Source organism: Theropithecus gelada, chromosome 2 (assembly GCF_003255815.1).
Source record: "Theropithecus gelada isolate Dixy chromosome 2, Tgel_1.0, whole genome shotgun sequence".
NCBI lineage: Eukaryota > Metazoa > Chordata > Mammalia > Primates > Cercopithecidae > Theropithecus > Theropithecus gelada.
The window spans coordinates 97,272,748-97,300,216 of NC_037669.1; the positions used below are offsets into that span (position 1 = coordinate 97,272,748).

At 47.6% G+C, this 27,469-nt stretch overlaps 1 protein-coding gene across 1 annotated transcript; it reads left to right on the forward strand.

Annotated features, from left to right (window-relative positions):
- Positions 1 to 26,518, forward strand: POMGNT2 (protein O-linked mannose N-acetylglucosaminyltransferase 2 (beta 1,4-)). The gene is made up of 2 exons (XM_025377813.1): positions 1 to 219; positions 24,192 to 26,518. Exon 2 carries the CDS (start codon positions 24,297 to 24,299, stop codon positions 26,037 to 26,039), a length of 1,743 nt encoding a protein of 580 aa, XP_025233598.1. The 5' UTR covers positions 1 to 219; positions 24,192 to 24,296; the 3' UTR covers positions 26,040 to 26,518.
- The last annotated feature ends 951 nt before the right edge of the window (positions 26,519 to 27,469 follow it).

Genomic DNA, 27,469 nt, shown 5'->3' on the forward strand with positions numbered 1-27,469 from the left:
GCGCACAGGCTCCGCGCCGGGCTCTCCAGCCGGGCAGGCGCACGAGGGACACCTGCGAACCTGGAGGTGGCGGAGGCTGCGAACCCGGCGGCGCGGCCAAACCTGCGCTGGCTGCCTGGGCCTCCTGGGCCAGGAGCTGGCGCTGGGGGCGGCGGCGGTGTGGGGCCTCCTGGACGTGTTGGCGGAGGTGGCTTCAGTCCCGCGGAGCCCAGGCTTCAGGTAAGACGCGCGCGCTCGGGGCTGGCGCGCACTCTGACACCCGCCTGGGACTTGGAGTGGGGGGGCCGAACCCTCGACCCCCTGGAGGAGACGATGCGGTGCCGGGCCCCAGAGTGAGGGGGAGGTTCTAGGACGCCTTCCGGAGATAGGAGAGTTTGCAGAACTGAGGGGTGTCGTGTGAAGCGAGCTGAGGGAGGCGCGGGAGGTGGGCGGGGCGGGGGTGGACCCTCAGGGTCGGGGGCCGAGGACCGGGGCAGCGCCCTGGGGCTTGCCAGTTGGAGGCCTCAGCTCGTGGCAGGCACTGGCGTTGGGTCCTCAGGCCCTTTTGCTTTGGGAGGTGATGGGTGGTGCGCATTTGACGCGGGCGGTGGGGAGCCACGCGAGGTGCGCGGAGCGGGCCTGGGCCTCCCGAACTGCCAACCCGGGCAGGCCTGCAGCTGATCCCTGGGCGCCTTGGGGGCGAGTGGGGCACGTACCATGTGTGTCCGGTGTAAGAGCTTGCCACGGCCTGCTTGGCAGTGCCGGGGTAGCCTCTGAAGTAGGAACCCAGTGGACTCCTGACTCCGTGTGTGTGTAGGAACCCGTCTCCCGCTCACTGATGGGAACTCTGCTAAAGTATGTGACCCTCAGGCTGGAGTCTTGCACCAGGTGCAGAGCGACCAGTGTCCGCCTACTTTATGCCAGCCAACACTTAGAGCCTGCTCTTGGGAGAAACAAGGATCCGCGTGGAAAGGGATGACTTCAGGGTTATGGGGCGAGCTTGGTAGGACTTAGTAGCTAAGAGCATAGACAGAGGAGGTTTCATTCACCAAATGTTTACTATAGTAAGCGCCTGGCCTTCAAATCCTGGTTCTCCGCCACTAGCGGTGTGCGCTTGAGCAAGTCATTTATCGTCTCTGAGCCCCTGTTTCTTTCTCTGTGAAGTGGAGATGAAAGTACAATGCCTTTATCACGGGGTTGCAGTGAGGATGAAATAATGCCAGGCAAGTCCGCAGCCCAGTATGTCTAAACAGTGAGTGTGCAGCAAATATCAGCAGTCGTGGTGACTAACGATAGAAACTGTTTGAGGTGCTTGGAGTCCAGGTTCATCTTTACTGGGACTAGCTGCCCTCTCTGGCTCTCGTGAATCTTGCAGATCTTCCAGCTCATCCTTTCATATTAGTCATGAGGAATCTCAGTCCCGCAGAGCTAGGAAAGAGCATAGGTCCCCTCATCCCCAGGGATGGTCAGCACGTTCCTTCCTGAGCCTTGGGCCCCTGCGAGAAGAAGAGGAGAGTGGAGATCTTCAGCAGAAAGGAAGACATGGTGCTGGTGGCTGGACCCTCCGTGGCCATGTAAGTATGCTGGTTGGCAAGTTCTTGCTCTGAGCCTTGCTTTAGAAAATATTTAGCAATAAACAAAGCCTTCTAGTAAACATTGCACTAACTAGAAAATTAGATTACCAAATCCCCCATTCCCCAATGGTCCTTGTCAATCTCAGCTTGGTTGTCAGTGGAATACTTTCCCCCGGGACCTGCTAATCACGTGATTCCCAAGGTTTCTTAAATTGGATGAAATAATAAATGTGAAAGGTGGAACCTACAAATGTCATCATGGGCTTTGGAGTCAGTCTTGGTTTTGAATCCTAACCCCTCCACTTAATCGCTGTGTGACGTTGGGCAATTCACTTAATGCCTTTAAGCATACTTCCTTAAATGTGAAATTGAATTAATAGCATTTACTTCAGGTTTGTAGTGGGGAATAAATGAGATAATAATGTAAAGCAGTTAGCACTGTGCCTGGCTGAGAGTGAAAGCCAGTGAACAGGAGTTATTTTACCATTATGATTAATAATAATATTAGAAAAATAATAGGCATGGTGCTTTGCCTTTGCTGTCTCTTTGAATTCACAAAACCACCCTGTGAAGTAGGCATAATTTTGTTTTTCAGATCAGGAAATGAAGGCTTGGAGAGGTTAAGAATTGGCCTAGGGTCACATAGCGGTTAAGTGACAGGGATGGGAACTCATATCCTGACATCTCCAGCTCCAGAACTGGTGCCATGTAATTCTCCTTCTCTGCTGCCCATCATCCTTGCTGTTGTTGCATTCTTGAAGCCTAGTTATGACCTGGGGCAGCCTCCAGTCTTGCAGCAGGGAGTCTTCTCACACCAAGTGGGTGGGAGGCAGGACCCTGCAGCCTGGCTGTGTGCTTCCTCTCTGTGGCTGGTGTTGGATGTGTGGTGAAGCTGTAGGGGACAGTCCCTGAGTGAGTTCAGGGGAGGAGGTGTTAGGAAGAGGCAGCCCAGGTAAGGCCTGTGACCTCTTTAGGGTCTCATCACCGGACGGCAGGGCCGGGTGAGGGTGCAGGCTGGGTGGGACCTGGGAAGCTTGTGTATGAGAAGAAATGCCTTCGTTTAGCTCCTGGGAAGTGTTCTGGGGCTGCACAATTATCTGAGCCTGATCTCTGCTTTGCGAAGGAGAGCAGACCTTGAGCTGTGGATGTGAGGAGAAGGAGCCCCGGACTGAGAGCCAATATGCTGCCATTTTAATCCTGGCTGCCTGTGAGAGCTCACACTGCCTCTCAAGATCTCTTTTATGAAATAAAGAGTTGGAGGAAATCATTTCTAAGGGTTCTTGTAGCTCTAAAGGTCAGTGGTTTTGTAATTCTAAATTGATGGCTTAACCCTCTCAGCACAGTACTAGGGCACATGGGATAATTATCACACTAATATGTTACCTAGACTCCTTAGGGTGAGAGAATGTTCACAGCTCCCTAAGCCACCTGTCATAGCCGGGTACTCTCTGCCTGGCTGGGTGGGGAGGAATTACAGTAAGAAGCCTTGGGTTGCTAAGTTACAGTCTAGGGCCTGTGGTTCTACATTTCCAGGGCCACCACACCTGCTGTGCCCTTGACTAATAAAAACTCACAGCTCTACAGTTTACTCTGCTTCTCTGCCATTGAGTGTTCCTCCAAGTCTGATGACAGATGAGCACAGTACTAAGAACAAGACCTCTGGAGTGAGAGACAGGTTCAAATCCTGGTGCCCCTTCTTGAGCTTTAGGAACTTAAGCAAGGTACTTAACTCCACTAAAACTTGGTTTTCTCATGTTAAAAGAAAGGGGGGATAATACTGGTACTGCATTGGAGGGTGAGGCTTAAATGAAATAGGTCAGGAAAAGGGCTTAAGACAGCGCCTCTCACATAGTAGATGCTCAGTAAAGTAAGATGGTGAGACTGTTCATCTCTTTCCCCTACCCAGAGGCCAACATCCTCTTTCTTAGCTAACCTGGACAAGGATCAATCCTTTTGTTTTCTCTGACTTCCCATGTCCTCACTGGTACATACTCCAGCACCTGTAAGAGAATCAGATCTTTCACTCTGCCAGTAGTGACTGCCATTGGTACAATCTTATGCTACAAATTTCTCTGTTTTCTCCATTCTGAAAAGGCTAAGAGAGGGCCCCTTCTTTGCTGTGTAGTTGCTCCTCAGCCCTGAGCTAAGCCTCAGGAAGGGGTTGGGGAGCTGGTCTGCTGTATTGCCACACCCAGTGATGAAACAGACCCCGGGGTCCTTTGACAGTGGAGGTTTGTGGCAGGAATCATGGCACATCCTGGAGTGGCATCTGGAGTTGCCACAGTTGTGCTGGGTCGCAGAGCTTCCAAGAGAGTCACACAGTAGCCATTGTAAGGAACTGGAGATGCTGTCCAAATTTGCTCTGTTCAGGGGCTCCTTTCTCAGGGGACCTACCTCCTGTCTGCTGGCTTGCAGGGATGGCCATCTCCCTATGTCCCCAGCTGGTGGCTGCTTTAGACCCAGGCTCCATCCTTAGTCCATTTAGCTGTGGCCAAGAGGTCTGGTCTCATGTCTTGCCACTCCCATACCACAAGTGGTGCACTTTGTGTGGGAAGGAATGGGTTGGGGCAACTTGTTTCAAAAGAGAGCTTAGAATCTGGCAGGCTTCTCAGATTTCCCCAGAGCTTAGGCTTATGCATCATCTTAGCAAAAGCTGGGAACAGAACTTATTTAGCCTTTACTGATACTGATGGGGAGAGTTATTCTCAATTGAATCAGTTGTTTAACCTGGGCTAGCTAGAAATGCCTTGCTGAGTATCGCAAAATTGTGAAATGTTAGAAGAACCTTAGAGCAGTTCTCTCAGTATTGTGCACACATTAAGAATCACCTGGAAGCTTTATTAAGACACAGTTCCTAGGTCGTCCTCTCAGAGAGATTCTGGTTCTGCAGGTCTGAAGTGGGGCCCAGGATTCTGCATTTCTCAGATCCCAGGTGATGCTGCTACAACAGGTCCATGGATCCACTGAGTCCTGCTTTGGAGGACACCATGGCCAGCCCTACTCCCCGCTATGGAGTAGCCCACATGGGTTGTTCTTGTTTTTTGCTAGACCACTTCCAGGCAGGGGGTTCACTGCCCTACAAAGTAGCTGATTCCTCCATGCTCAAACAGTTATAGTCTTTAGAGAAGTCTTCCTCCAGCCGATCATGCTGAGCTCCACCTCCCCGTGACTTCTTTTTGCAGTTCTTACTCTAGGTCCCTGGAGCAGCTGGCACACCTGTGCTGGGCAGGACAGAATGGGAATCATATGTGCCACAGTCCACACTTGTGCCTGGGGCTTGGGTTGCATGTGTCACCATCATCCACGTGTGTCCAGTCAGGTAGAAGGGATTGTATCCACTCCTCAGGAGCGGCCTCACTCTTGTTGTGCAGCAACTCAGGTATTTGAAGACGCTTGGGTGCACGGGCTTCTTTTCTCCAGGAAAGTGTCCCTACTCCTTCTAGCATCCTACACAGTATAGGGGTTCTCAGTCCTTCCTCATCCTGGCTGCTCCAAGGTGAGTGTCCCAGAAAGATTCACATAGGGTGGGGTCGTATTAATGACTAATTGTACAGACTCTAATTCCTGACAAAAATGCGTAACCTGAACCTAATCATGAGAAAACATCAGACATTGAGGAATATACTAGAAAATAGCTGGCCCTGACTCTTAAAGGTTGTCAAGATCATAAGTCGAAGATAGACTGAGAAGCTGCCCCAGATTGGAAAGGAGTAGAGAGATGTGATAACTGGATGCCATGCTTCATCCCAGACTGGATTCTGGACCAGAAAATAGAAATCATATGTTAATAGTATTATCATTATAGTATCAATATTCATTTCATGAATTTTTGTTGTGTAACAGAAGGTTTTCATTCTTAGAAAATACATGCTAAAGTATTGAGGGCTAAAGGGGCCAGATTTCTCCATCTTATTTTAAAATGATTCAGAAAAGAGAGAGAATTTGTATACAGTTGCCCTTCTCAGGGAGACTTGTTCCAGGACCCCCCACAGATAACAAAATCCAAGGATGCTCAAGTCCCTGTTATAAAATGGCGCCATTATTTGCATATAACCTACGCAGTCCTCCTGTATACTTTAAATCATCTCTAAATTCTTTATAATACCTAATACAATGTAAATGCTATGTAAATAGTTGTTATACTATATTGTTTTTAAATTGATACTTTTTTATTGTATTTTTTTTTTTTTAATATTTTTGATCCACAGTTGGTTGAAGTCACATATGCAGAACCTGTAGATATAGAGGGCTGACTGTATATAGAGAGAATGATAAAACAAAGATGTCAAATTAGCAGTTGGTGAATCTGGGTAAGAGTGTAGAAGAGTTCTTTGTCCTATACATGCCACTATTTTGTAAGTTTAAAATTATTTCCAGATAAAAAGAAGGAGATCGCAGACCCTGTAGCCAGCCTACCTGGGTTAGTCTTATCATTGCTTCCTCTGTAAACCTGGCTTTCTAACCTCCCTGAGCTTTGATTTTTACCATCCAAAAAATAAAGATCATCATTGCAGAGTGAAGAACCTGGCACCTAGTGATTGGCCAGTGGATCTTAGCTATGATAATATCATTATTATTAGGAAAGGGAGGAGTTCAGGGTGATACAGTGGTAATGAGACCAAAGGAAAACTCAGCCTTATCCTGTCACCTCCTTCTGCTTGCTAATGTGGGATCTCAGGCTCCCTGGGTGTCTGGCAGGGACCTGGCTGCTGTAAAGCGTCACCCTGCAGAAGGCTTTGCAGGTAGTCACCTGAGCCCATAGTGTTCCAATGTTGAAACCCAGGTCTCCTGGCAGCTTTATCCCCTGCCTTCCCTGGCACTTCTGTGCCTGCCCCACAGCCTGGGCTCCCCAGGCTCTACCTGTCTGGGTATGCAGTGCCCACTGAACTGCACATGGCTTTGGACCTGGCCATCACTGCCCATGGCTTGGAGGCCTCATGGTTTGCTGGACATATGTGAGAACTAGACAGTGATGCTTATCTTACTGTGGACAGATTGTAGCAGTCATGAGTAATTGGGACATGTAGACACATAACAGAGATGCTCATCTTATCCTCCATCACCACCAAAACACCTCCAAAAACTTGCTCAAAACTCACCCACCCTCCAGCCAGCTTCCCTGGACGATTTCCTGTTGTGCACACTGCCTCGTGTTTCTTTGTGAATATTTTATGCTTCATATACAGGGTGTCTTCGGACTCTCTTGATCAGTTCAACCCTCTCAAATTGGGCCTGACGGTCCATCTGGATGTGTGTACACACTGGCGTCTGAGCATTCCCTGTAAGAATTGTTTTCATTTGATTTTGCAGTTCCACCTAGAAAACCTGGTGTAGGCGTGTTCTCTGTTACCTTTGTGAGCCACACAGCAGAGGTTCCCACCATTCTGTTCCCTGTTTGCGTCCCTGTTTATAACCACATTGGTACACAGTGATGCCAGAGAGGACCAATACAGGCACATGTCACTTCCAAGTGACCCATTTGCGCTAAGCAAAAGCCAGATGACACGGCAGGCTATGTGGCAAGCAAAGGTTTCTGCGTTATTTGGAGGCTGAACACCGGTGAGAGGGTTGCAAATGAGCTGGTGGAAAGCCGAATGTCCTGCCCCATACTCAAACCTTGGTTTATCCTCAACAAAGACTGACATCACCCTTCTCACCAAAGTAGTACTTTGTAGTAGTATACAGATGACTGTGACTTAATTCTGTTGGAGGTTTTCCTGCTTTGAAGGGGTTCCTTTTCTATTGATAAGGCAATATAGTCACAGCCATCAGCTATTGATGGTGGATTAATGTCTCCAGCTTTGACTTTGCTTTGCTCTTTATTCTAAAGCAAGAAGATACTACCCATGTCAAAGTTTTAATCTAAAAAAGTGAGCCCTTAACTAAATGTTAAATATACCTTGATAATTAAACTTATTAAGTTTTACAAGAACCACTCAGGCTGCCAGGATTTTGCCAAAGGATAAATAACCTTGGTCAGAAAACCTGATCTATAAATGCCTGAATTTATCAATAGCATTAGGTTAATATTTAGGAGCAAATGTAAGCATTATATTATTAATACCAGTTCCATGTACTACTTCTGATAACCAAAAAAAAAAAAAAGAAAAAAGAAGGGGGAAAGAGATTATTCCGAGGATAAGGTTGAGTTAATGAAACATGTTTACTCCTGACTAATTCACAACATATAAGACCACAAATCAATACAGGACTGAAAGCTTCCACAATCTAGCACTAGTACTTCAGGCTGCATTTAGGACAAAGACGCTTTTCAGTGACAAAATAAGAATTCTGTAATTTTCAATTGAAAGTGTGAACAATCCTTAAAAGTCAAATTGCTGTAAAAGTAATATAAACCCTTCTGCACCATTGCTGACCCCTTCCTGGCTGGGGCCCTGCCTGATCTTCTGCAGCCTGGGTCTGGCAGGTGCTGGCTGTCTGGTCCCTCCACCTCTGTAACCCTTCTCATGGAGGAGTGACCGGTGAGCAGCTGGTTCTGGCAGTCACACAGCTGGGAACCCGGGCACAGGCCATGGTGAGGCCAGCAGGACAGGGGATTTGCTTTAGACCAGAGCTAGCAAACCAGCGTCCATTTTTACCCAGCAGCAGTGAGGCCAGCAGCCCCAGGCCTTGGTGCATGTTGTCTTCACTCAATTTGAATAATTGTGAGAAGTTACAAATTAGGACATTTCACATTTTCAATAGGTTTATTGCTTCTCTGGGAAGATCAGAAGAGGGTTGCTATGGACTGAATCATGTTCCCCCCATTTATATGTTGAAGACCTAACCCCCATGTGATTATGTTTAGAGATAGGTTGTCCTAATAGTAAAGCTTAAATGAGGTCATAAGGGTAGGGCCCTAATCTGATAGAACTGGTGTCCTTATATGAAGAGGAAAAGAGATCAGAGTGTTTCTCTCTGTCTCTCTCCCCACCTCCCTCCCTCCCCTTGCTTTCTCTCTCCCTTTCCCCCTCCCTCGCCTGACCCTCTCCTCCCTCCCCACCACACAGAGAAGAGGCCATCTACAAGCCAAGAAGAGAGGCCTTACCAGAAACCAACCCTGACAGACCTGTGAGAAAATTCTGTCATTTAAAGCACCCAGTCTGGTGTTCTGTTATGGCAGCCCAAGCAGACTGATACAGATAGGTACCACCAGACTGCTTTCGTGCCATTCTCTCATCAGCTGGCATTAGGTGTTCAGTCTCCAGGTCACACAGCCCACCTTCAGCTTTACTTTCTCCATTGGCTCTGGCCCTAGCAGGCATGTGAGTGTGCACCTTCTACTCTGGGCCCAGAATTTCTGGGGCTTTTACTCCTTATCAAACCTCAAGGCCCTTGTGGGCTTTTCTGTGCCCATGTCTGGGGCTGGCCAGGTCCCCCAGAATGGAGCCTGCACCCAGCACCAATGACCAGCCTCACATGGTGAGCCCCCCCGCCCCAGGCAAGTGGCCCCACCCCAGCTGCTCAGCTGTTACTGGGGTCTGCAGATGTGACAACATTATCGACGCTATCCTCTGATGCTCACAACAGCTGGGATCCTAGAAAGGAAGATTCACTAAGTCTGGGAATCTGATAACATTTAGCTGCTCTTGGGAGCTTAGTAAAGTGGTTTGGGGGAGTGAATTGATAGCTTGCTCCTGCCTCCCTCAGTTTCTAAAGGGATTTTCTAGGCATGTTTTTAATCTCTTGTTGATTTCTTTTTTCCCTGTCTTTTGAAAAAAATTTTGTTTTATCATGCTTTGTCCTGGCTGAGTCACTAAGCTCTTTGTTCCCCACTCCAGGTGGTCTCTAAATTTGGTGCCCAGTGTAGAGGCAGAAGCAGATAAACATGGTGGTGTTGGAGTACCCTGGTCTGTGTGACCCTGGAATGCCGAGAAGGCGAGGTCCAAATGGTGCCTGGGCTGTTAGCATAAGACAGTGCTTAGAATCCATGTTCAAATCCTGCCTCCATTCTATACATGCTCAGGGACTTGGACACATTTACTTAGCTTCTCCCAGCCTCTGTGTCCCGATCTATAAATGGGTAATAGAAATAGTGGTGTTAGCCTCTTAATATTGGTTTGAAGATTGAATGAGAAAATATACCTACAGTGTTCAGTATACTGCCTGGAACATAAAGTGTTGGAGGCTGGTGGTTCTGAGTGTGTGTTTCAAGGTAAGAGTGGGTTCATATTTAATAGTTGCTGGTAATCTGGGAATCAATTTTAGGTGCTGATTGGATCCTTGGTAGCAGGATGGGACGGGAGGTACAGCACAGAATCACTTGCTCGCCCGGAGCAGTGGAGGGACCAAAACTCTGCTTAGGGCACGAGTAAGAGGAGTGATGGGAAGAGGCAGCTTTTCCTAGTTTGATTACCTCTGCTTTTCTAAAGGAAAGCAAACAAATAAGGATCAAGGTTGTCATGTCCCCCTTGAAGCCCTTTTGTCTCCTTCAAGAGTTTCACCGCTGAGCATGGTGATCACATCCACCCAGCATTCACTCATCTTCCCTTCTCCCTGCTCCACAGCCTGATGACTCTCAGCTGGTCAGCCAGTGGCATTCTCTGGTCATTGTCATGGGTCCAGGAGGGGACTGGGCTGCAACGTTGGGTGGGATGTGTGTGCCCTTATTTGGGCTTGCTCCTCCCTGATTGAGTCCTCTGGATGTCTGAGGTGTTTCTTTCTCTTCTCTGCGCCTTGCCCCACTTTAATGAAGACTGGATCTTCTGTATCTTGAGGGTGGTTTTCAACACAGTCTTTAGAGTTTGAGAACACTGGGTTAAGACCTAAGCTTCACACCTGTTGTAACCTTGGACAAGTCACTGAAACTCTCCAACCTCCGATTCCTCATCTAAAAATAGGGAATAATGATACTTCATAGGCTTGCGGTAAGTACATAGAGGAACGCTTTAGGGCGAGACAGCCAGGAAGCACTGAGCACACAGCTGTCCTGGCTTGGAGCAGGGGCAAGACTGGAGAACCCTTTGTTAGGGCACCTGCCATGTCCTTGCCCAAGCAGGAAAAGGGCTGATCTGTTTTTTTTTTCTCTGTGTGGAATGGCTCATGTCAGAGACCATCTGTCCTGTACTGATCCCGTCTCATTGGAGGCTCTGTAAGCCCAGAGGGTGGTGGGGTGCTTTGCATCAGTGACCATTGGACCTTCATGCCCACCCGCACATCCTAAAGAATCAGCCTCTGTTTTCAGGAAGGCACTAAGTAGAGACAAAATGTATTATCCTGGGTGGCCCATGCCTCCAAGTACCACCTCTCACCTCCTCATGACAAGACTCTGTCTGGGCAGCCCTTGTCTCTTGAGAGGCAGCACAGGTGGAGATGCTTGGGGTTGAATCCTGGACTGTCAACACATGGCTCAGCCTCTGAGCCTGTCTCTGAATGGAAAATGGAGACAAAGTGCACCACCCTGCTGAGCAGGGGTAAGGAAGGATTTAGCGAGGCTGTGTGTGCGTGTGTGAGGGACCTAGCATAGCACTGGGACGTAGCAGGAGCTCAACAGGTTGGGGTGCTAGCCAGATCTGACTGCAGACAGGGTGACCTTGCATGACTGCTCAGAAGTGGGTTCACTGGGGGACAGAATTAAGGACAGCAGGTGCAGGAGAGGCACATTCCAGCTCTGCTTTTGTGCTCTCAGAGTAAGTGCACAAAGGAGGGTGGGCTGCTTAGGACTGAGAGGGAGTTCCTCGTCACTGCACAGTCAGATTTCTTGTGATGCTGGGATCCTGGCCCCTGCCCATTTCAGCAAAGCCAGGAGACAGATGAAGTGGGGAATGGAGGTCTTCAGTCTGAAAGAGTTCTTATCCCTTTGTCGCCAGTGCTCTGGGGAGGCAGTTGGTGCACAGAGGTGCTCTGAACGATCAGACATTAGGACCAAGCAGACAGTGTCTGTCAGACCAGGCTGCAGTCCTGTGGAAGACAGTGGCTTAGCTTCAAGTCTCTTCAGGCTCCAAGGCCAAGGAGGGCCACCTGGGCTCTCTCACGCCCTGAACCTCGTTGCTGCTGTTCTGTTGTCAGTGAGACTGGCAGCCTCTCCAGGCTGTGATAGCCCCACAGCAGTGTAAATTGGCCCGGAGAAAGGGGAAATCACTGGGTCTGTTGCCCAGTAAGCAACTTGGCCCAGTTATTCTTCACCATTGTGAATTTTCCTCCTAGAGAAGTATGCGTTTATTATCCAGGAACATTTCGATGTGGTGAAGAGGAAAGGCCTCTTTATCTTCTTTGGGGCTGGAGATCCGATTAATGTACTCCTTGCCTCCATCTGTTGTCTTTTGAAAACCTTCCTGAAGATTTTGCATGATCCTTCAGTTCAGCTGGCTTATGCAGGCTGTTGGGAGGAGGGGCAGGTGCCACCGGGGTGTGGGAAACAGGCTGACAGTGTTTTGTAGTGACACTGACTGCTCAGGTACTTGTTGGCTTCCTACTACCACACTGTGGCTACCTACTTCACAGTAGGTAGAAGTGCAAGGGTGGCTTTCCATGTCTCCACAGTGACAAAATACAGTAATATCTGTTTATTAAGGTTCCCCTCTGGATTCAGGACTAGATCTATTATTTTTTTTAAGTCTCCCAGGAGCAGATCCTGAGATCCTAAGACAAGGATTCTTTAGCAAGTAGATGATTTGTATTCAGTCCCAATGGACATGTAAACATGAATGGGGAGTGAGAAAGTGAGAGAGGGAAGGGAAGGCAGCCAAAAAGGGTGTGTGTCACGCTTGTTACCATTGTGGACAGCTAGAGCTTAATCCCACTGGGGACCCCTGGGAGCCAGTGTAGAACATGTCTCAAAGCTAACCTGCCTGCGGAGTATGGGAGTGGGGTATTCATCCGACAGTGGTGTAGGCTACCTGCTTGTAAGTGGTAAAGTTGGTAGAAACTCCCAGGCAATCAGAACTCCAGGACCTGATTGTTGCTCTGTCCGTCTCCAGCAAACCTTTCTTCCCATTTTCCCCTTGGAAGGGTAACTCGGAAACCTGAAATGCCCAGTGCAGGTCCATGCAGGCCAGTCTGTCCTGCCTTCCATCAACACTATTCTGGCAGGGCCTGAGAGTGGGGATAGGAGGATGGGAGTTGGGAGGGATTAGGGACTGGGGGATTGGGAAGACTTAGCAGCTAATTAGAAGCAGCCCCCGTGTCCCCCAGTCTCGAAGGCTGGTCTCTGCTTAGTTGCCAATTTGCCTCACAAGGCCCCCACCCATGTTTCCTAGTTTATGAGCTTTGCCCTAAGGCCCTGATATCAGTGCTTTGCTGGGATTGTCCACTGCATGTACACAGTCAGTCAGGTCCAGATGTGGACCCTAGACTCCTGCCTGCCTGTGGCTACTGCCCCATATCCCCACCTGCTGCCAAGCCTGCCTTAGAGAGGGGCAGGTGGCAGAATGATCACTAGAGAGATGATGAATACCTGGAATACCTGGGGGCTGAGATGCCCACTCACGTTGGAGGTAAGTCTTTCCTCTCTTCTTTCCGTATCTCCGTGAGGGTCTGGCTATTTGATATTCCCTGGGTTTGTCTGTTTTGGCTTTAGCTTCTATTGGAAGCTATTCTTTGATCAGGGCAAAATGTATGTCAGCTCATAGGACATGCATCTGCCTCCCGTCTCTCCAGAGAGGGCTTAGTTTTGTTTTTTCTGAATATCAATTTATTTCTTGTTTACTCTTCAGAATTCTCTTGTTTATAAATAGTGATTTATTTAATTCTTTATTGTTTCCTTTTTAGTGTATTTATTATGTCAAGTAAACACAAAAGTGTACAAACATATAAAGAACCCCACCATCCCCCACCATCTTCCACAGTGATCAGTATTCCCCTGTCGGGTTCTGTCTGTCTACTTTGTTTGCTGGAGCAAACCACATTCATGTCATTTTACATGTCATTACCATTTATAAAGATTCATGTTCTCAGCTGGGTGCGGTGGTTCACACCTGTAATTCCAACATTTTGGGAGGTTGAGGCAGGAGGATTGCTTGAGGACAAGAGTTTAATACCAGCCTAGGCAACATGGCCAGACCCCTTTCTCTACAAAAAATTTAAAAATTAGCCAGGCTAGTGGCCCGTGCCCATAGTCCTACCTACTTGGGAGGCTGAGATGGGAGGATCGCCTGAGCCCAGGAATTCGAAGTTGCAGTGAGCTGGTATCATGCCACTGTGCTGTAGCCTGGGCAAAGCAACAGTGAGACGCTGTCTCAAAAATAAAAAATAAAAAATAAAAAAATAAAAATTCACGTTTCTTATGTAATTTATTTTAAAAATAAATAACTTTTTTATTTTGAATACATTTTAGACTTACAAAAAAGTTGCATAAACCACTTCTCCCCACTTCCCCTACTATTAACATCTTACAGAGCATAGTATAATGATCAAAACCAGGAAATTCACACAACACATTAAACCACAGACCTTATTCAAATTCTGCCTGTTGTCCCATTAATGTTCCTTTTCTGGTCCAGGATGCAAGCTAGAATCCCACACTGCATTAAGTTGCTGTGTCTCCTTAGTCTCCTCCAATCTGAGGCAGCTCCTCCATCTTCCCTTGTCTTTTATGACTTTAGCCCTGTCAAGTACTGGCCAGGTATTTGGTAGAACATCCCTTAATTTGAGTTTAAGGTTTTCTCTATTAGCTAACCTACAGACCTTATTCAGAGCCAGAACTGGAGCTAGAACCATGGATCCCCATTTAGAAATATAGATTGAAGTTACACATTTTGGGCAGGAAAACCATAGAAGTGAGGTCCTGTCTCAGTGCATCATATAAAGGGGTACATGATGTCAGTGTTATTACAGGTGATGTTAATTTTGATTACTTGGTTCGGGGCATGTCTGGCAGGCTTCTCTACAGTAGTTTCCATTTTTACTTTTGTAATTAATATGCACCTCATGGGGAGATACTTTGAGACTATGCAAATATCCTCTCATCATACTTTTTCACCCACTAATTTTAGCATCTATCAGCAGATCTTGCCTGCAACAGTTATCACTGTGATGTTTGCCAAATGGTGATCTTCTAGTTCCATGATTGCCTCTATATTTTTTAATTGAAATTCTCTAAGGAAGATCTGTCCGTTCTCTCCTAATTATTTATTGATATCAATATTGACTCATGGATATTTTATTCTATGGGTTATAATTCATTACTATTACTTTTTAATTTTGGTACTAAAATTATACAAGATTTAGCTGTTGGGAGCTCTTTGATGCTGGCTCCTGTGCCTTTTCACTGTCTCCTCATCTTTTTTTTTTTTTTTTTTTTTTTTAATACTTTTACATTCTGGCACTACAAAATGTTCCAAGCTCGTCTTGTACTTTCCCTGCCCTAGCCCTGGAATAAACCATTTCTCCAAGGAGCTCTGGTTCCTTTTGTAGAGAAAGATTTTTAGAAAGCTAGTTCTGGGTGCTGGGTATACTGATTGCTGCTGCACTGTCACTGCTTCCAGGCCCTCTTGGTGAACTGAACTATAATTCCAACCTTTTCCTTAGCTATGACAGTTATCACTAGACACTTTGTGGGAGGAGAATCAGTGTCTGAAATTAGCACCTTGATCTTTTGTATATACAAAAAGTGTTTGAGCTGTGCTTGACGTAGTTCCTCTTACAAATGTCAGTCCAGTCATTCGTTTAGGGTAAACACTCACAAATATTGCCACTGCTCCCCCTGCTCATGTTCCTCCCTGGTGCCTTCCTCCCTGCCACCCCAGCATGAGCTCCTCTTCAATTCCCTGGTTTAGATCTGAGCTGAGGACCTCGGGGTGATCTCCCTTCCACCCCCTGGTAAGACAGTCTCTCCCTGTCTTTCCAGTCTCTTTTGAAACCTTTTTGTCCCTTTTCTAATTTTATCCTTTTTTTTTTTCTTCTCCTAACCTCAAATGTTAATGAACTCTCCCTCTTCCTGGTCTCTTTCTAGCTCCTGGCTTCTCCTCTTTCCTCCTAGAGATCAGATGTCAGAACTCCAGCTGAGGGCATGTCTTACTGATCACATAGGTGTTCTCTCTTGAGAAGAACTGTCCATACCTTGGTGGTGGTAAGGATACCTGGTTCTTATGGCAGGACCACGGGACACTGGTCAAAAATAGTCATATCAGCACTTTAATGTGGTTCAGCACAGTGGTTCTTAGCTGGTGGGGTTTTATGGAGAATGTCCACTTGGGGGCATGCCTATTTGAAAGAGCATATCCAGTGATATAATTTTACATTGAAAAGTAAAATACATAGATAGATGTTGATATAAAATACCGACATCAGAAAGTAAAGGTTGATGGAATTCACTGGTCTTGAGGAGCAGACGTTGCAGAAGAGAGTCTTATGAATGAGGGAGAAGGGGATGTTGAACTTTACAGGTCAGTTTGGGGCATGAGAGAATTTCTCTTTATTATCAATGGGTGAATGGGTTGAAAAGACTGAGGAAACACTGAGTTTAATTAGATTTCTCAGCTTCAGGGTTTCTAGGCTCACAGAGACACTCCCCTAGAGATGAACAAGGCTGACGGGAGGTGCTGTTAAAACCCAGCTAAGAAGGCAGCCACAGAGCTCTGGCCTCTCACCTGTGGCTGGCCCAGAAGTTCTCAGCCCGTGTTCCACAAGAGCCTTGAAGACTTGAATGAAGGACATGAAGTCAGGGCCCCACTATATTCTCCTTTCTGCAGGGCCCTCAAGATAGCTGTGACTTTATCCTCTTCTCTTACCACCAAGAAGGCCCATTAAGATGTGAAAGAGTGGAAGTTTTATTAAAGGATGAGCTTTGAGGTTGTGAGAATTTATTTAAATTTAAATCATCTGCAGACTTTGGGACTTGAATTGCCATCAGGAACATGCTGCTGTGCCCCCTTCATGCAGCGTGTGACCCACCAGCTTCCTCTGTGTGCTCCCTTCTGGGCGCCCCCATTCTAACACTCAGGCTCTCCTCTCCTGTATTAAATGGGGAGACACTGAGCTTGGGAGCTCCTAATTGGTTTTTTCCTACCTCTATTCTCCCAGAGAACCTCCAAGCTGCTCTGTTCCAAGACTTATAATAGCTCCCCATTGCCTATAGGATATAATTCAAACTCCTTGATCTGGCATCACACCCTCGGCTGATTCTTCTAAGTTTCTGTCTACTTCTTCTCCTTGTGAACCATCCATTCCAACCAGACCGGACTGTGTTGTGGCCTTGGGTCACATTCCCTGGACTGCCTCCTACCCCCTGCCTTTGTACTGTTCAGATATCACATCTCTGTCCCTCTGAAAGCTCCAGGAAACAGCCACACCAGAGGACTTGTTTGCTCCTCAGGAGGGGTCTGGCACTTCCTGCCTGCAGGGCCCACTGAAGCCTACCTTCTGCCCGTGCTGTGACACTTTGGTGGCCTTCGTTCTCATTCCCTACTGGCAGATGGCATCTGTGTAGAAAATTGTCACAGATCCTCTATTTGATTGTTTTCATGTCTCATGAAAAGGTTTCTTAGGGAGAAGGCTTCATTTACCCAAGTTATAGAAGAGTCCAGGGGAAACTGACGCGAAATAATCCCCCTAGGCTGGAGCACAGAGCTCAGAAACAGGAGACGCAGCCAGACCCTGCATGTTTACCTCATGCATGACACTTTGCAAACAGGTTCTCCTTCCATACCAGTTGGAATGTTCTGGCTGTGGGAAGCCAAAATCCCAACCCAGCCTAGCTTCAGCAATGAGGAAAGTTACCATTTCTCACAGCAGGATGTCCGAGATGGGGCTCGGAGATGTCACCAGGGTCCTCTATATCTCTTTGGCCATGCCGTCCTAGGCATTGTCTTTGCCTCAAGCTGGTTCCCTCATGGTCAGCAGATGGCAGCCAGCAGCCCTGAGACATCTTCTTTTTCTGTCTAGTGAGTGGGAACATGACATGTGACACCTCATTCCTCAGCTGAATTGGTCCCACTCGGGTAACTTGCCATGGCTGGACCAGTACCTGGCCCCAGAAGTAGGCTTTGCTAACAGTCCGTCCACCTGAGGTGCAAGGTCTGAGCTTCTCTGAACCTCATGGGTATCAGCCGGAGGGTGGCTCTCTGGACACACTGGGGATGTTATTAGGAAGAGGAAGAGGGCAGTGGCTGCTGGGGGAAGCAACAGTGTCCATTATGTCATCTGTCAGTACACTCGACCTGGATGCCCAAGAAGCAGTGGGTTGGTGACTGACCGGGCCCAAGGTGCCACCAGTGACACAGTGACAGCGTTCACTGTCTGGTCTGTCTCCATCTTCTTTGGAAGGAATCTTCTCCTGCTTAGCTTTAAAATCCTTTGTTTCAAATGACTGTGATGAAAAGTGACAGTTCCTGCCTCACCACTGATCAGTTTTTGCTTTGAGTCAGATGAAGGTAGCCAAGTGTGTCCAAACTGTTTTAAAATGCCAGTGTTTTGTCTATATCCCAGTGGCCCTTTATTAGCTACCTGGTGCCTTAAAACCTTTTTATTTTCCTCTCCGCTATATACCGCACCTGTTAGGTTCAACCTGATGGAATGAAATTGTGATTTTTATAAGATAAAAGTGGTTATCACCATTCACAAAATTCAACTAATACATCATTTCTGACTTCCACTTTCCTGTGAGGTGGGTGCTGTGTCCCCATTTTCATTGATGAGGAGCCTGAGTGTAGAAAGGACATGCAGTAGGTCGAGGAGCTGGGGTTTGAACCCGAGTCTTTCTGTCTTTATCCTCATACTTATCCAGACAGTGCATATCCTCTTCTGGGAGCTACCTGCAGCCAGTAGTGCATTGGAAGCTGAGAGCCAGGCTGGTTTGGGAGACGATGTGATAGCTACTGATTGATCAGTGATACCTTCAAAGGTGTCTCCAGAAGAGCAAACCCACAAGTTAAACTAATGTATGGAGTTGGCTTCCCAAGACTGAGGTGTTCTGACTCTTCTAGATCCAAGTAAGTTCCCCACCCCTCAAGAGGGTTTGAGCAGCTCATCCATATCAGACTGGCCCAGGCCCTGGAGCTAGGCAGGTAGATGGTGAAGCGGAGACTTAATTTCATGAGAACCTGAACACAGAAGCTGCACCAGCTGGGCCTGCTGGTGACCTGCTGGTCTCCCCAGTTGTCCCCACTGGGAGGCAGCGCTGCAGCAGGTGTGTTTTAGAACACTTCTGTTCTTATTCCTGATTTGCTGTGTGATGTTGGGCAAATTGCTTTTGTGGGCAAAATGAGGACTTGCTTAGTGGTTGTTAACCTTTATAGCAATGGAATTCCTTCTTAAGAGCACAGAACCCCTTTTTCAAATGAATTATTATGGTCCCTATATTAGTTTTCTAGAGCTGCTGCAACAAATTACCACACATTTAGTGGCTTAAAATGAAAGAAATTTATTTTCTCCCAGTTCTGGAAGCCAGAAGTCCAAGATTGAGGTGTCAGCAGGGCCATGCTCCCTCTGAAGGCTCTAGGGGAGAATCCTTCCTTGCTTCTATTTTGCTTCTAATGGTTTTGGTCATCCGGGCTGGTTCTTTGGCTTATAACAGCATCACTCCAGTCTCTGTCTTCCGTCGTCACATGGCCTCTGTTTCTCTGTATGTCCTTTTCTGTCTCTTTTAAGGGTAGTCACATTGGATTTATGACCCATCCTCATCCAGTATGATCTCATTTCAAGATTCTTATCTAATTGTCTGTGCAAAGAGCCTTTTTCCAAATAAGGTCATCTTCTAAGGTTAGACATGATTGCCTGAGTGGGAGTCACCTCTCCTTTCTGCCTTGTGAGAACAAAAAATGAAGCCACTCCTTTGTATCCTGGCTTAGCTGGGCTTATGTTTATTGCTTGCATCCTGCTTCATAGTTGATTGCTAAGCAGGTGAGAAGCCAAGGTCAGCCTGATGCTTTATCTGATCATCCAGGCACCCAGGAGCCAGAGAGGCATAGCAACATGTCCAGTGTCATGCAGCAAAGTGATAGACCTGATCTGAAGTTCTGCAGGGTTCTGGCTGCAACATTTGGCCCTTTGTCTTTCCCCCATAGTATGTGATAGGGAAGAGTCACATGCATAGCATACTCCTGTGGGCATACAGGTGTTGTTGAAACCCAAAAGATATTTTGCAGTGAAGTAGAGCAGAACAGTAACTCATACTAGCTGTTGCTATTAATAAGGCATAACTAACACATAGGCTGCTCACTGCTGCCCACAGCTTAGGCAGTGGGGTTGTGGGTTCTTGTGCCAGCTAAACAGTGATCCTCATCTTCCTGATTCAAGATGTATCAGAAAGCAATTGAGTGATGGTGATGTGATTATAAGGATAACATTGAGCCTACTTTAATTTATATACAAAAGAAATAGGAAAACATTTCCAAGCTTTTAAACTGATAAGTGGTAATGTGTTTCTTGGCCTGCTTCTTTGATTAAGAACTACTTGGTTTTCCTCAAATCTGTTTGTACCCCAGAATCACCTGGGAGCTTGGTTAAAAAAAAAAAGTAGATGCCAAGGATACCTCAGGTTCTGGTCAAAATGGAGTAGACAAAATTATCCGTATCCCTCTTACTAATATAGCTAAAAATACTGGACATTATATATAAAACACTGGAAGACTGAAAGGTGGAGAAAGGAGTGAACCAACTAGGGACTCTGGAACTCACAGAACAATGTAATGGTGAGTTCTCTGGGTTTTCTTCTTGCCTCCTATATATTCTACCCTGGGTGCTACTGAAGCCCACAGTCCAGGAATGCCAGTGAGCACAGAACAAAACAAAGCCCCAAGGAAGCTTGGTCTCTTTTTGTCAAAGGACTGGAAGAAGGAACAGTATAGCACAACTGTTTTGTTTTTTTGTTTTTTTTCCTATAAATACTCCATTCCTGCAAAACACCAGAGAAAACTGCCTCCCCCTCCAGTCCTTAGTTTTAGTAAAGGCCAAATGGATAGCGTATTAGTCTGTTTTCCTGCCAATAAAGACATACCCAAGACTGGGCAATTCACAAAAGAAAGGTTTATTGGACTTACAGTTCCACAAGGCTGGGGAGGCCTCACAATCATGGCAGAGGGCAAGAAGGAACAAGGCACATCTTACATGAATGGCAGCAGGCAAAGAGAGAGCTTGTGCAGAGAAACTCCTGTTTTTAAAACCATCAGATCTGGTGAGACCCATTCACTATCATGAGAACAGCACAGGAAAGAACCCCCCCGACCCAAGATTCAGTCATCTCACACCAGGTCCCTCCCACAACATGTGGGAACTACGGGAGCTACAAGATGAGATTTGGGTGGGGACACAGAGCCAAACCGTATCAGATAGCCTAGACTTCCACTTTTGTCTAGTGGTAACCAGCTGCCCCACACCCTCCCCACTTGATGGGAAGCCTAGACTTCCACCACCGCCTAGTAGTAGTGTACATCCTTCACTGTGATAGTCCTCTTGGGGCCTAGACTTCCATCCACACCCCAGGGTGTCATTGGAGGCCAACTGCAGAGCCTGGGTTTTGACCCCCTGACATACACTCTGTGCTGAGTATCCCTCACCCTCCCAGCCACAATGGTGTTGGTGGAGGCTGAGTAGGGAGCCTGGACGCCCACCCCCCAACCAACAGTAAGAGTCAATGCTCTCCTTTCCCCGACCAGTACGGTTTTAACAGAAGCTACTAAAACAAGATTTAGGTAAGATCCAGAGTATCATAACATTATAACCAAAATGTCCAGGATAAGTTTTAGCAAAAAAAAAAAAAAGTTATAAAAACTAAATGGAAATTTTAGATATGAAAAATAGAGTAACCAAAATTTTAAAATTACTAGATGGGCTCAATCGAGAATGGAGAGGACACAGGAAAGAATCAGTGAACATGAAGCCAGAATGATAGAAATCATCCAGTCTGAACAACAGGGAGAAAAGATACTGGAAAAAAATTAACAGAGCTTCAGAGATACGTGGGACAATATAGTTTTTTTTTTTTTTTTAAATCTACGATTGGTGTAATTGGAGTCCTAGTAGAGCAGTGTGGGGCTGCAGAAGTTTTCAAGGAACTAATGGCTATGTCCCACATTTGGGGGAAGGCAAGAGCCTACAGATTCAGGAATCTGAGCAAACCCCAAAGAGGATAAACCCAAAGAAATACATGCCAAGGCACCTCAGAGTCAAACTTTTGAGAACTCAACAAGATCTTAAGAGCAGCAGGAGACGATGCATTTCCCTCCAGGGAAAAACAGTTCGAAGGGTAGCAGTTCCTCATCAGCAGTCACAGAGGCCAGATCACACAGCATCATTTTTCACATACTGAAAGAAGGAAAATCTATACCCCAAATTCTATACTCAGTGAAGATATCCTTTAGGATATGAAGCTAAAATCAGACATTTTGACATGAAGGAAAACTAAGATAATTTGTTGCCAAGAAATTAACCCTTAAAGAATAGCAAACTAATAGAAGTTCTTCAAAGAAGGGATGTAGGAATGGAAGGAAACCTGGAACATCAGGAATGAGGAACGAACATAAAGAGTAAAAATATGGGTGAATATAATAGATGATCCTTTCCCTCTTGAGGAAATCATACTCGACAGTTGAAGCCAAAATTACTGTCTGATGTGGGTCTCATTATATGTAGAGGAAACATGTAAGACAATTATATTATAAAAGAACCTAGGTGGAGGTAAAGTTTCTACACTTATTTGAAAAGTAAAATGTCAATACCAGTAGGCTGTGATAAGTTACAGGTTATAATATGATGCCTAGAGCAACCACTAGAAAATCTATATCAAGAGATGTACTCAAAAACACTGCTGATAAATCAAAGTGGAATTCAAGCAATTCACAAGAAGGCAGGAAATAAAAGAAACAAATAATGCAGATGGCTGAGCCATACTCCAGACCTACTGAATCAGAACCTCCAGGACTGGTGCCTGGGAATATGGATTTTTATTTAGCAACTACTCCTGAGGATTCCAGTAATCAGCCAGGCTTGAGAACATCTGGAGTAGACAAGTATTTTTTAAACAGCAAGTTGCCAACCTGGTGAGTTAATTAAGATGATTATGGGCAGGTTTTTTTTGTTGTTGTTGTTAATGAGCTTAGACTAAAGTGTGCTAGAAAAAACTAGAATGTATGATATTTGTTCAGGGTAATTCTCATTTCCTGATATTTGGGGGTGGGGAGTATATAATATATTCATATGTATGGGCTCAACCTTTGGATAAGAGTAGGCCAGAAGAGATCTCATGTCTCCAGGAATGGCCTTCAACTAAGTAATGCCCAACAGGATTTGATAGACATGTATCCCAGCTTCCATACTATATCCAGCATATGATCATGGGAGGAAGGCTACACAGGGCATTAACTGCTCATTAAGGTACCCTGTATGTGTTGGCTTTGGTCCCTTCTGTGTCTCACTTTCCCACTCTCCTACAGGTGTTTCATGGGATAATTTCTCAAACTGTTTGGATTCAAATCCTTGCCCCTGACTCTGCTTCTTAGGGAACCTAGCTGAAGACACCTTCTCTTTCTAGGCAAGATGCACTTGGATTCTTTTCATCACAGGGAGGTAGGAATTGCATCAGGACCTAGCCACAAGAGAATAAAGGAACAGCTACTCCCTCCCGGTGCAGTGCCAGGCAGGTGTCAGGTGTTACCTGTGCTGCTCCTGTGTCACAAAGGATGAGCTTCTTCACTGTCTGAATAATCCTGGGTCCCAGAGCAGGCATGATACCCTTCACAATATCACAAGAAGAGGTAGTAAATGCTCACCCCTAGCCAGGCCTCTCTGTCAGTGTGTGTATGTGGGAGAGGGCATTTAAAACCCTGTTGGGTTTTTTTTGGCTCAGTATACAAAACATTTTTCAATGATGACACCCAGATACAATTATCTTACCACTGAGGGGACGAGTTTCTACCCTTCTCTTAAGGGATTCTAAAGCCAGCAGGCATGATTTCTAAAGGAACTTTAAGCAGGAGCAAAGCTTAGCTGACCATACATGTGTGTATCTCAGGTGGCGTACCGGGGTCTTGTACAACCTGGGAACAGTGTTCACAGATCTCCAATGCCAGTTGTTCTCATTTAACGGAAAGTCATTACCCAGAGTCCAGGAATGTCAGGCCCCTGCAAGGGATTTTCCTATGGCCTGTCATCACAGATACCTCTCTTGGTTGGCTTTTGCTGCAGCAGTGCTTCATCACAAACAGCCCCAGAATTTCAGGGATGTTTAATCAGCTGTTGTTCAGCCCCGATGTCTATGTGTTAGCTGATCTTGGCTGGGTTTGGCTGATGGCACTGCTGCTCTTGGCTGGGCCCACTCAGTCATGAGGAATCAGCTGAACTAGAACAGGGTATGGCCGGAGCAGTTGTGCTTCGTGCGTAACTCGCTCCTCTTGGGGCCAGCAAGTTAGCCTGAATACATTCTTCTTATGCCAGTGTCATAAAGAGGGCAAGGCCAGGCCAAACACTTTCCAAACCTTTGATTATGTTCTGTTTGCTGACATCTCACTGGCCAAAGCAAGTTAAATGGCTAAGCCCAAAGTCAGATATGGGGATGCACTCTCCAACATGGAGGCGATGGGGAGGGAGTAAATATTTTAAACAATGGTCTAATCTACTATGCCTACCAATGAGCACAATGGCTGCAAGGATCCAGTGCCGTAGTGGGCACACAGAGCCTAGCACAGCGCCTGGCATATAGCAGGAGCTTGTAATGATGCCAGGCAGACTGTGCCAACTCCTTTTTCTTTTCCTTCTCTCCTGCAGGCTTTCACCAGTTCTCGGGATGCCCATAGGGATGGGTGAAGCCCGCCTGGCCTGTGGTGCTTCCCAGTGGCCGTCATCTCACTAGGGCCCCACAGTGGCATTAGGATGCACCTCTCTGCGGTGTTCAACGCCCTCCTGGTGTCAGTGCTGGCGGCGGTCCTGTGGAAGCATGTGCGACTGCGTGAGCATGCAGCTACGCTGGAGGAGGAGCTGGCCCTCGGCCGACAGGCCACAGAGCCAGCCCCAGCGCTGAGGATCGACTACCCGAAGGCACTGCAGATCCTGATGGAGGGTGGCACACACATGGTGTGCACAGGCCGCACACACACAGACCGCATCTGCCGCTTCAAGTGGCTCTGTTACTCCAACGAGGCCGAGGAGTTTATCTTCTTCCATGGCAACACCTCTGTCATGCTACCCAACCTGGGTTCCCGGCGCTTCCAGCCAGCCCTGCTCGACCTGTCCACCGTGGAGGACCACAACACCCAGTACTTCAACTTCGTGGAGCTGCCTGCTGCTGCCCTGCGCTTCATGCCCAAGCCGGTGTTCGTGCCAGATGTGGCCCTCATCGCCAACCGCTTCAACCCCGACAACCTCATGCATGTCTTTCACGACGACCTGCTGCCACTCTTCTACACCCTGCGGCAGTTTCCCGGCCTGGCCCACGAGGCACGGCTCTTCTTCATGGAGGGCTGGGGCGAGGGTGCACACTTCGACCTCTACAAGCTGCTCAGCCCCAAGCAGCCTCTCCTGCGGGCACAGCTGAAGACGCTGGGCCGGCTGCTGTGCTTCTCCCATGCTTTTGTGGGCCTCTCCAAGATCACTACCTGGTACCAGTATGGCTTTGTCCAGCCCCAGGGCCCGAAAGCCAACATCCTGGTCTCGGGCAATGAGATCCGGCAGTTTGCACGGTTCATGACAGAAAAGCTGAATGTAAGCCACACAGGAGCCCCTCTAGGCGAGGAGTACATTCTGGTCTTTAGCCGAACCCAGAACAGACTCATCCTGAATGAGGCAGAGCTGCTGCTGGCACTGGCCCAGGAGTTCCAGATGAAGACAGTGACAGTGTCCCTGGAGGACCACGCCTTCGCTGATGTCGTGCGACTGGTCAGCAACGCCTCTATGCTGGTCAGCATGCATGGGGCCCAGCTGGTCACCACCCTCTTCCTGCCCCGTGGGGCAACTGTGGTAGAGCTCTTCCCATATGCTGTCAATCCCGACCACTACACTCCCTATAAGACGCTGGCCATGCTGCCTGGCATGGACCTCCAGTATGTAGCCTGGAGGAACATGATGTCGGAGAACACAGTCACACACCCTGAGCGGCCCTGGGACCAGGGGGGCATCACCCATCTGGACCGGGCTGAGCAAGCCCGTATCCTGCAAAGCCGTGAGGTCCCACGGCATCTCTGTTGCCGGAACCCCGAGTGGCTCTTCCGAATCTACCAGGACACCAAGGTGGACATCCCATCCCTCATTCAAACCATACGGCGCGTGGTGAAGGGCCGGCCAGGACCACGGAAGCAGAAGTGGACAGTCAGCCTATATCCAGGCAAGGTGCGGGAGGCACGGTGCCAGGCATCAGTGCATGGTGCCTCCGAGGCCCGCCTCACTGTCTCCTGGCAGATCCCATGGAACCTTAAGTACCTGAAGGTGAGGGAGGTGAAGTATGAGGTGTGGCTGCAGGAGCAGGGGGAGAACACCTATGTGCCTTACATCCTGGCCCTGCAGAACCACACCTTCACTGAGAACATCAAGCCCTTCACCACCTACTTGGTGTGGGTCCGCTGCATCTTCAACAAGATCCTCCTGGGACCCTTTGCAGATGTGCTGGTATGCAGCACGTAGCGAGCGGGCCACAGCCCGGCCTCGGGAGGGTGGCTTCTGCAGTTCAGCATCCCTGGGCCCGTTAATCCCACTGTGGAGACTTCTGGGAACTGTCTATTTATTGAGCAGGCCTGCCCCAGGCCTGTGCCTCCACGTCATCTTGTTGCCCCGGGGGTGTGGTGTCACAGCACTCCTCTTTGTCCTAGAGATACGGGAGCCGACTTCCCCTTCTCCCATCCTGAACATTTGTACCCCTGGAGAAGTTCCTTAGCAGGGCGGAGGAAGAGGAGAGGAGGAAGGAAAGAAAGAATCACAAGGAACCTCTGGCTAGGTGATCCTGATGTTTCCTACTGAGTTTTTCTGGTATCCAGATTTCTGGAAACCGAGTAATCATGTACTGTTTGATTGGGTGGTTCATCTGCTTCCATCCCAGTGAAATTTACCTGTAGCCCAGTTAAGGGTGTGTTTGGAACAGTCATTAAATGATTCTAAGCATCTTGGTCAAGTCTTCTTATTGGATGGGAGGAAGGGGAGCCGGTCTTCAAAACCCAGGTGCCCTTTAATCTTGATTGTTAACTAGGGAGACGTGGCAATGGGAAAGCGTCCAGGATGGCAAAGTGAGCAAGCTGGTTGGATTTCATCTTGACTAGCTGAGCTAATATCACAGTTCCACCTACATGGGATAAAAGCCTAGAAGTAGGTAGGAGAGGGCAGAGGGGAGAAAGAGCTGTATCTACCATGAGTTTTTCTTAGGCTCAACTAGACATTCAGATTTGCAAGACCTGGACAGACCACACCTGGCGTCAGAGTTTCGTAGAAGGGTGGAGATAGATGCTCAGCATGCCAGCAGGGCCATGTCAGCAGTTCCCTTCCACACGAGCAGTCCTCACATCAGTAGTTCTGAGGGCCATCTTGATTCAGAAGCCCATGTCCCATAGGAGTTAATGTGTTTTCAACAACCCACAATCAGAGTTCCCAGGGTACCTCAAGGGACATGCCCAGTTACGAGTTTCTGCACTTAGGGAAGCCTAAGGCCATGCTTTCTTACCAGATGGTATAGCTTATTCTTTGTCCTTCCAGCCCAGGTGTAGCTTATCAATCAGAGGTCAAAAACTCCCATGGGCAGTTTGGCCTAATACCGCACCTGACATCCAGCTAACTGGCTTGTCTGACTTCCCTGGGAGCAGAGCTAGAAAGTTAGCCCAAGATCAAATCTGTCCTGAAGAAAGAGGAGTTTTGGCCTTTTATTGTTGGGGAGACCTGCTGCAGGTCTGACTCCTGTAAGGGGCAGAGGGAAAGAAGCCAGGGAGAGGAGGTGGAGCCTAGGCTGTAGCTCAGTGCTGAGAACCTCTCAGCAGGCTGATCAGGGAGTTCTTGAGCCAAAGGTGTCCATTAGATAAGTATCCCTCCCCCCGCCCACCACCCAGTGCTAGTCGTCACCTGGGAGCTGC

Coding starts and splice junctions, on each gene's coding strand:
- POMGNT2 (XM_025377813.1), top strand. CDS start 24,297: ATGCACCTCTCTGCGGTGTTCAACGCCCTCCTGGTGTCAGTGCTGGCG.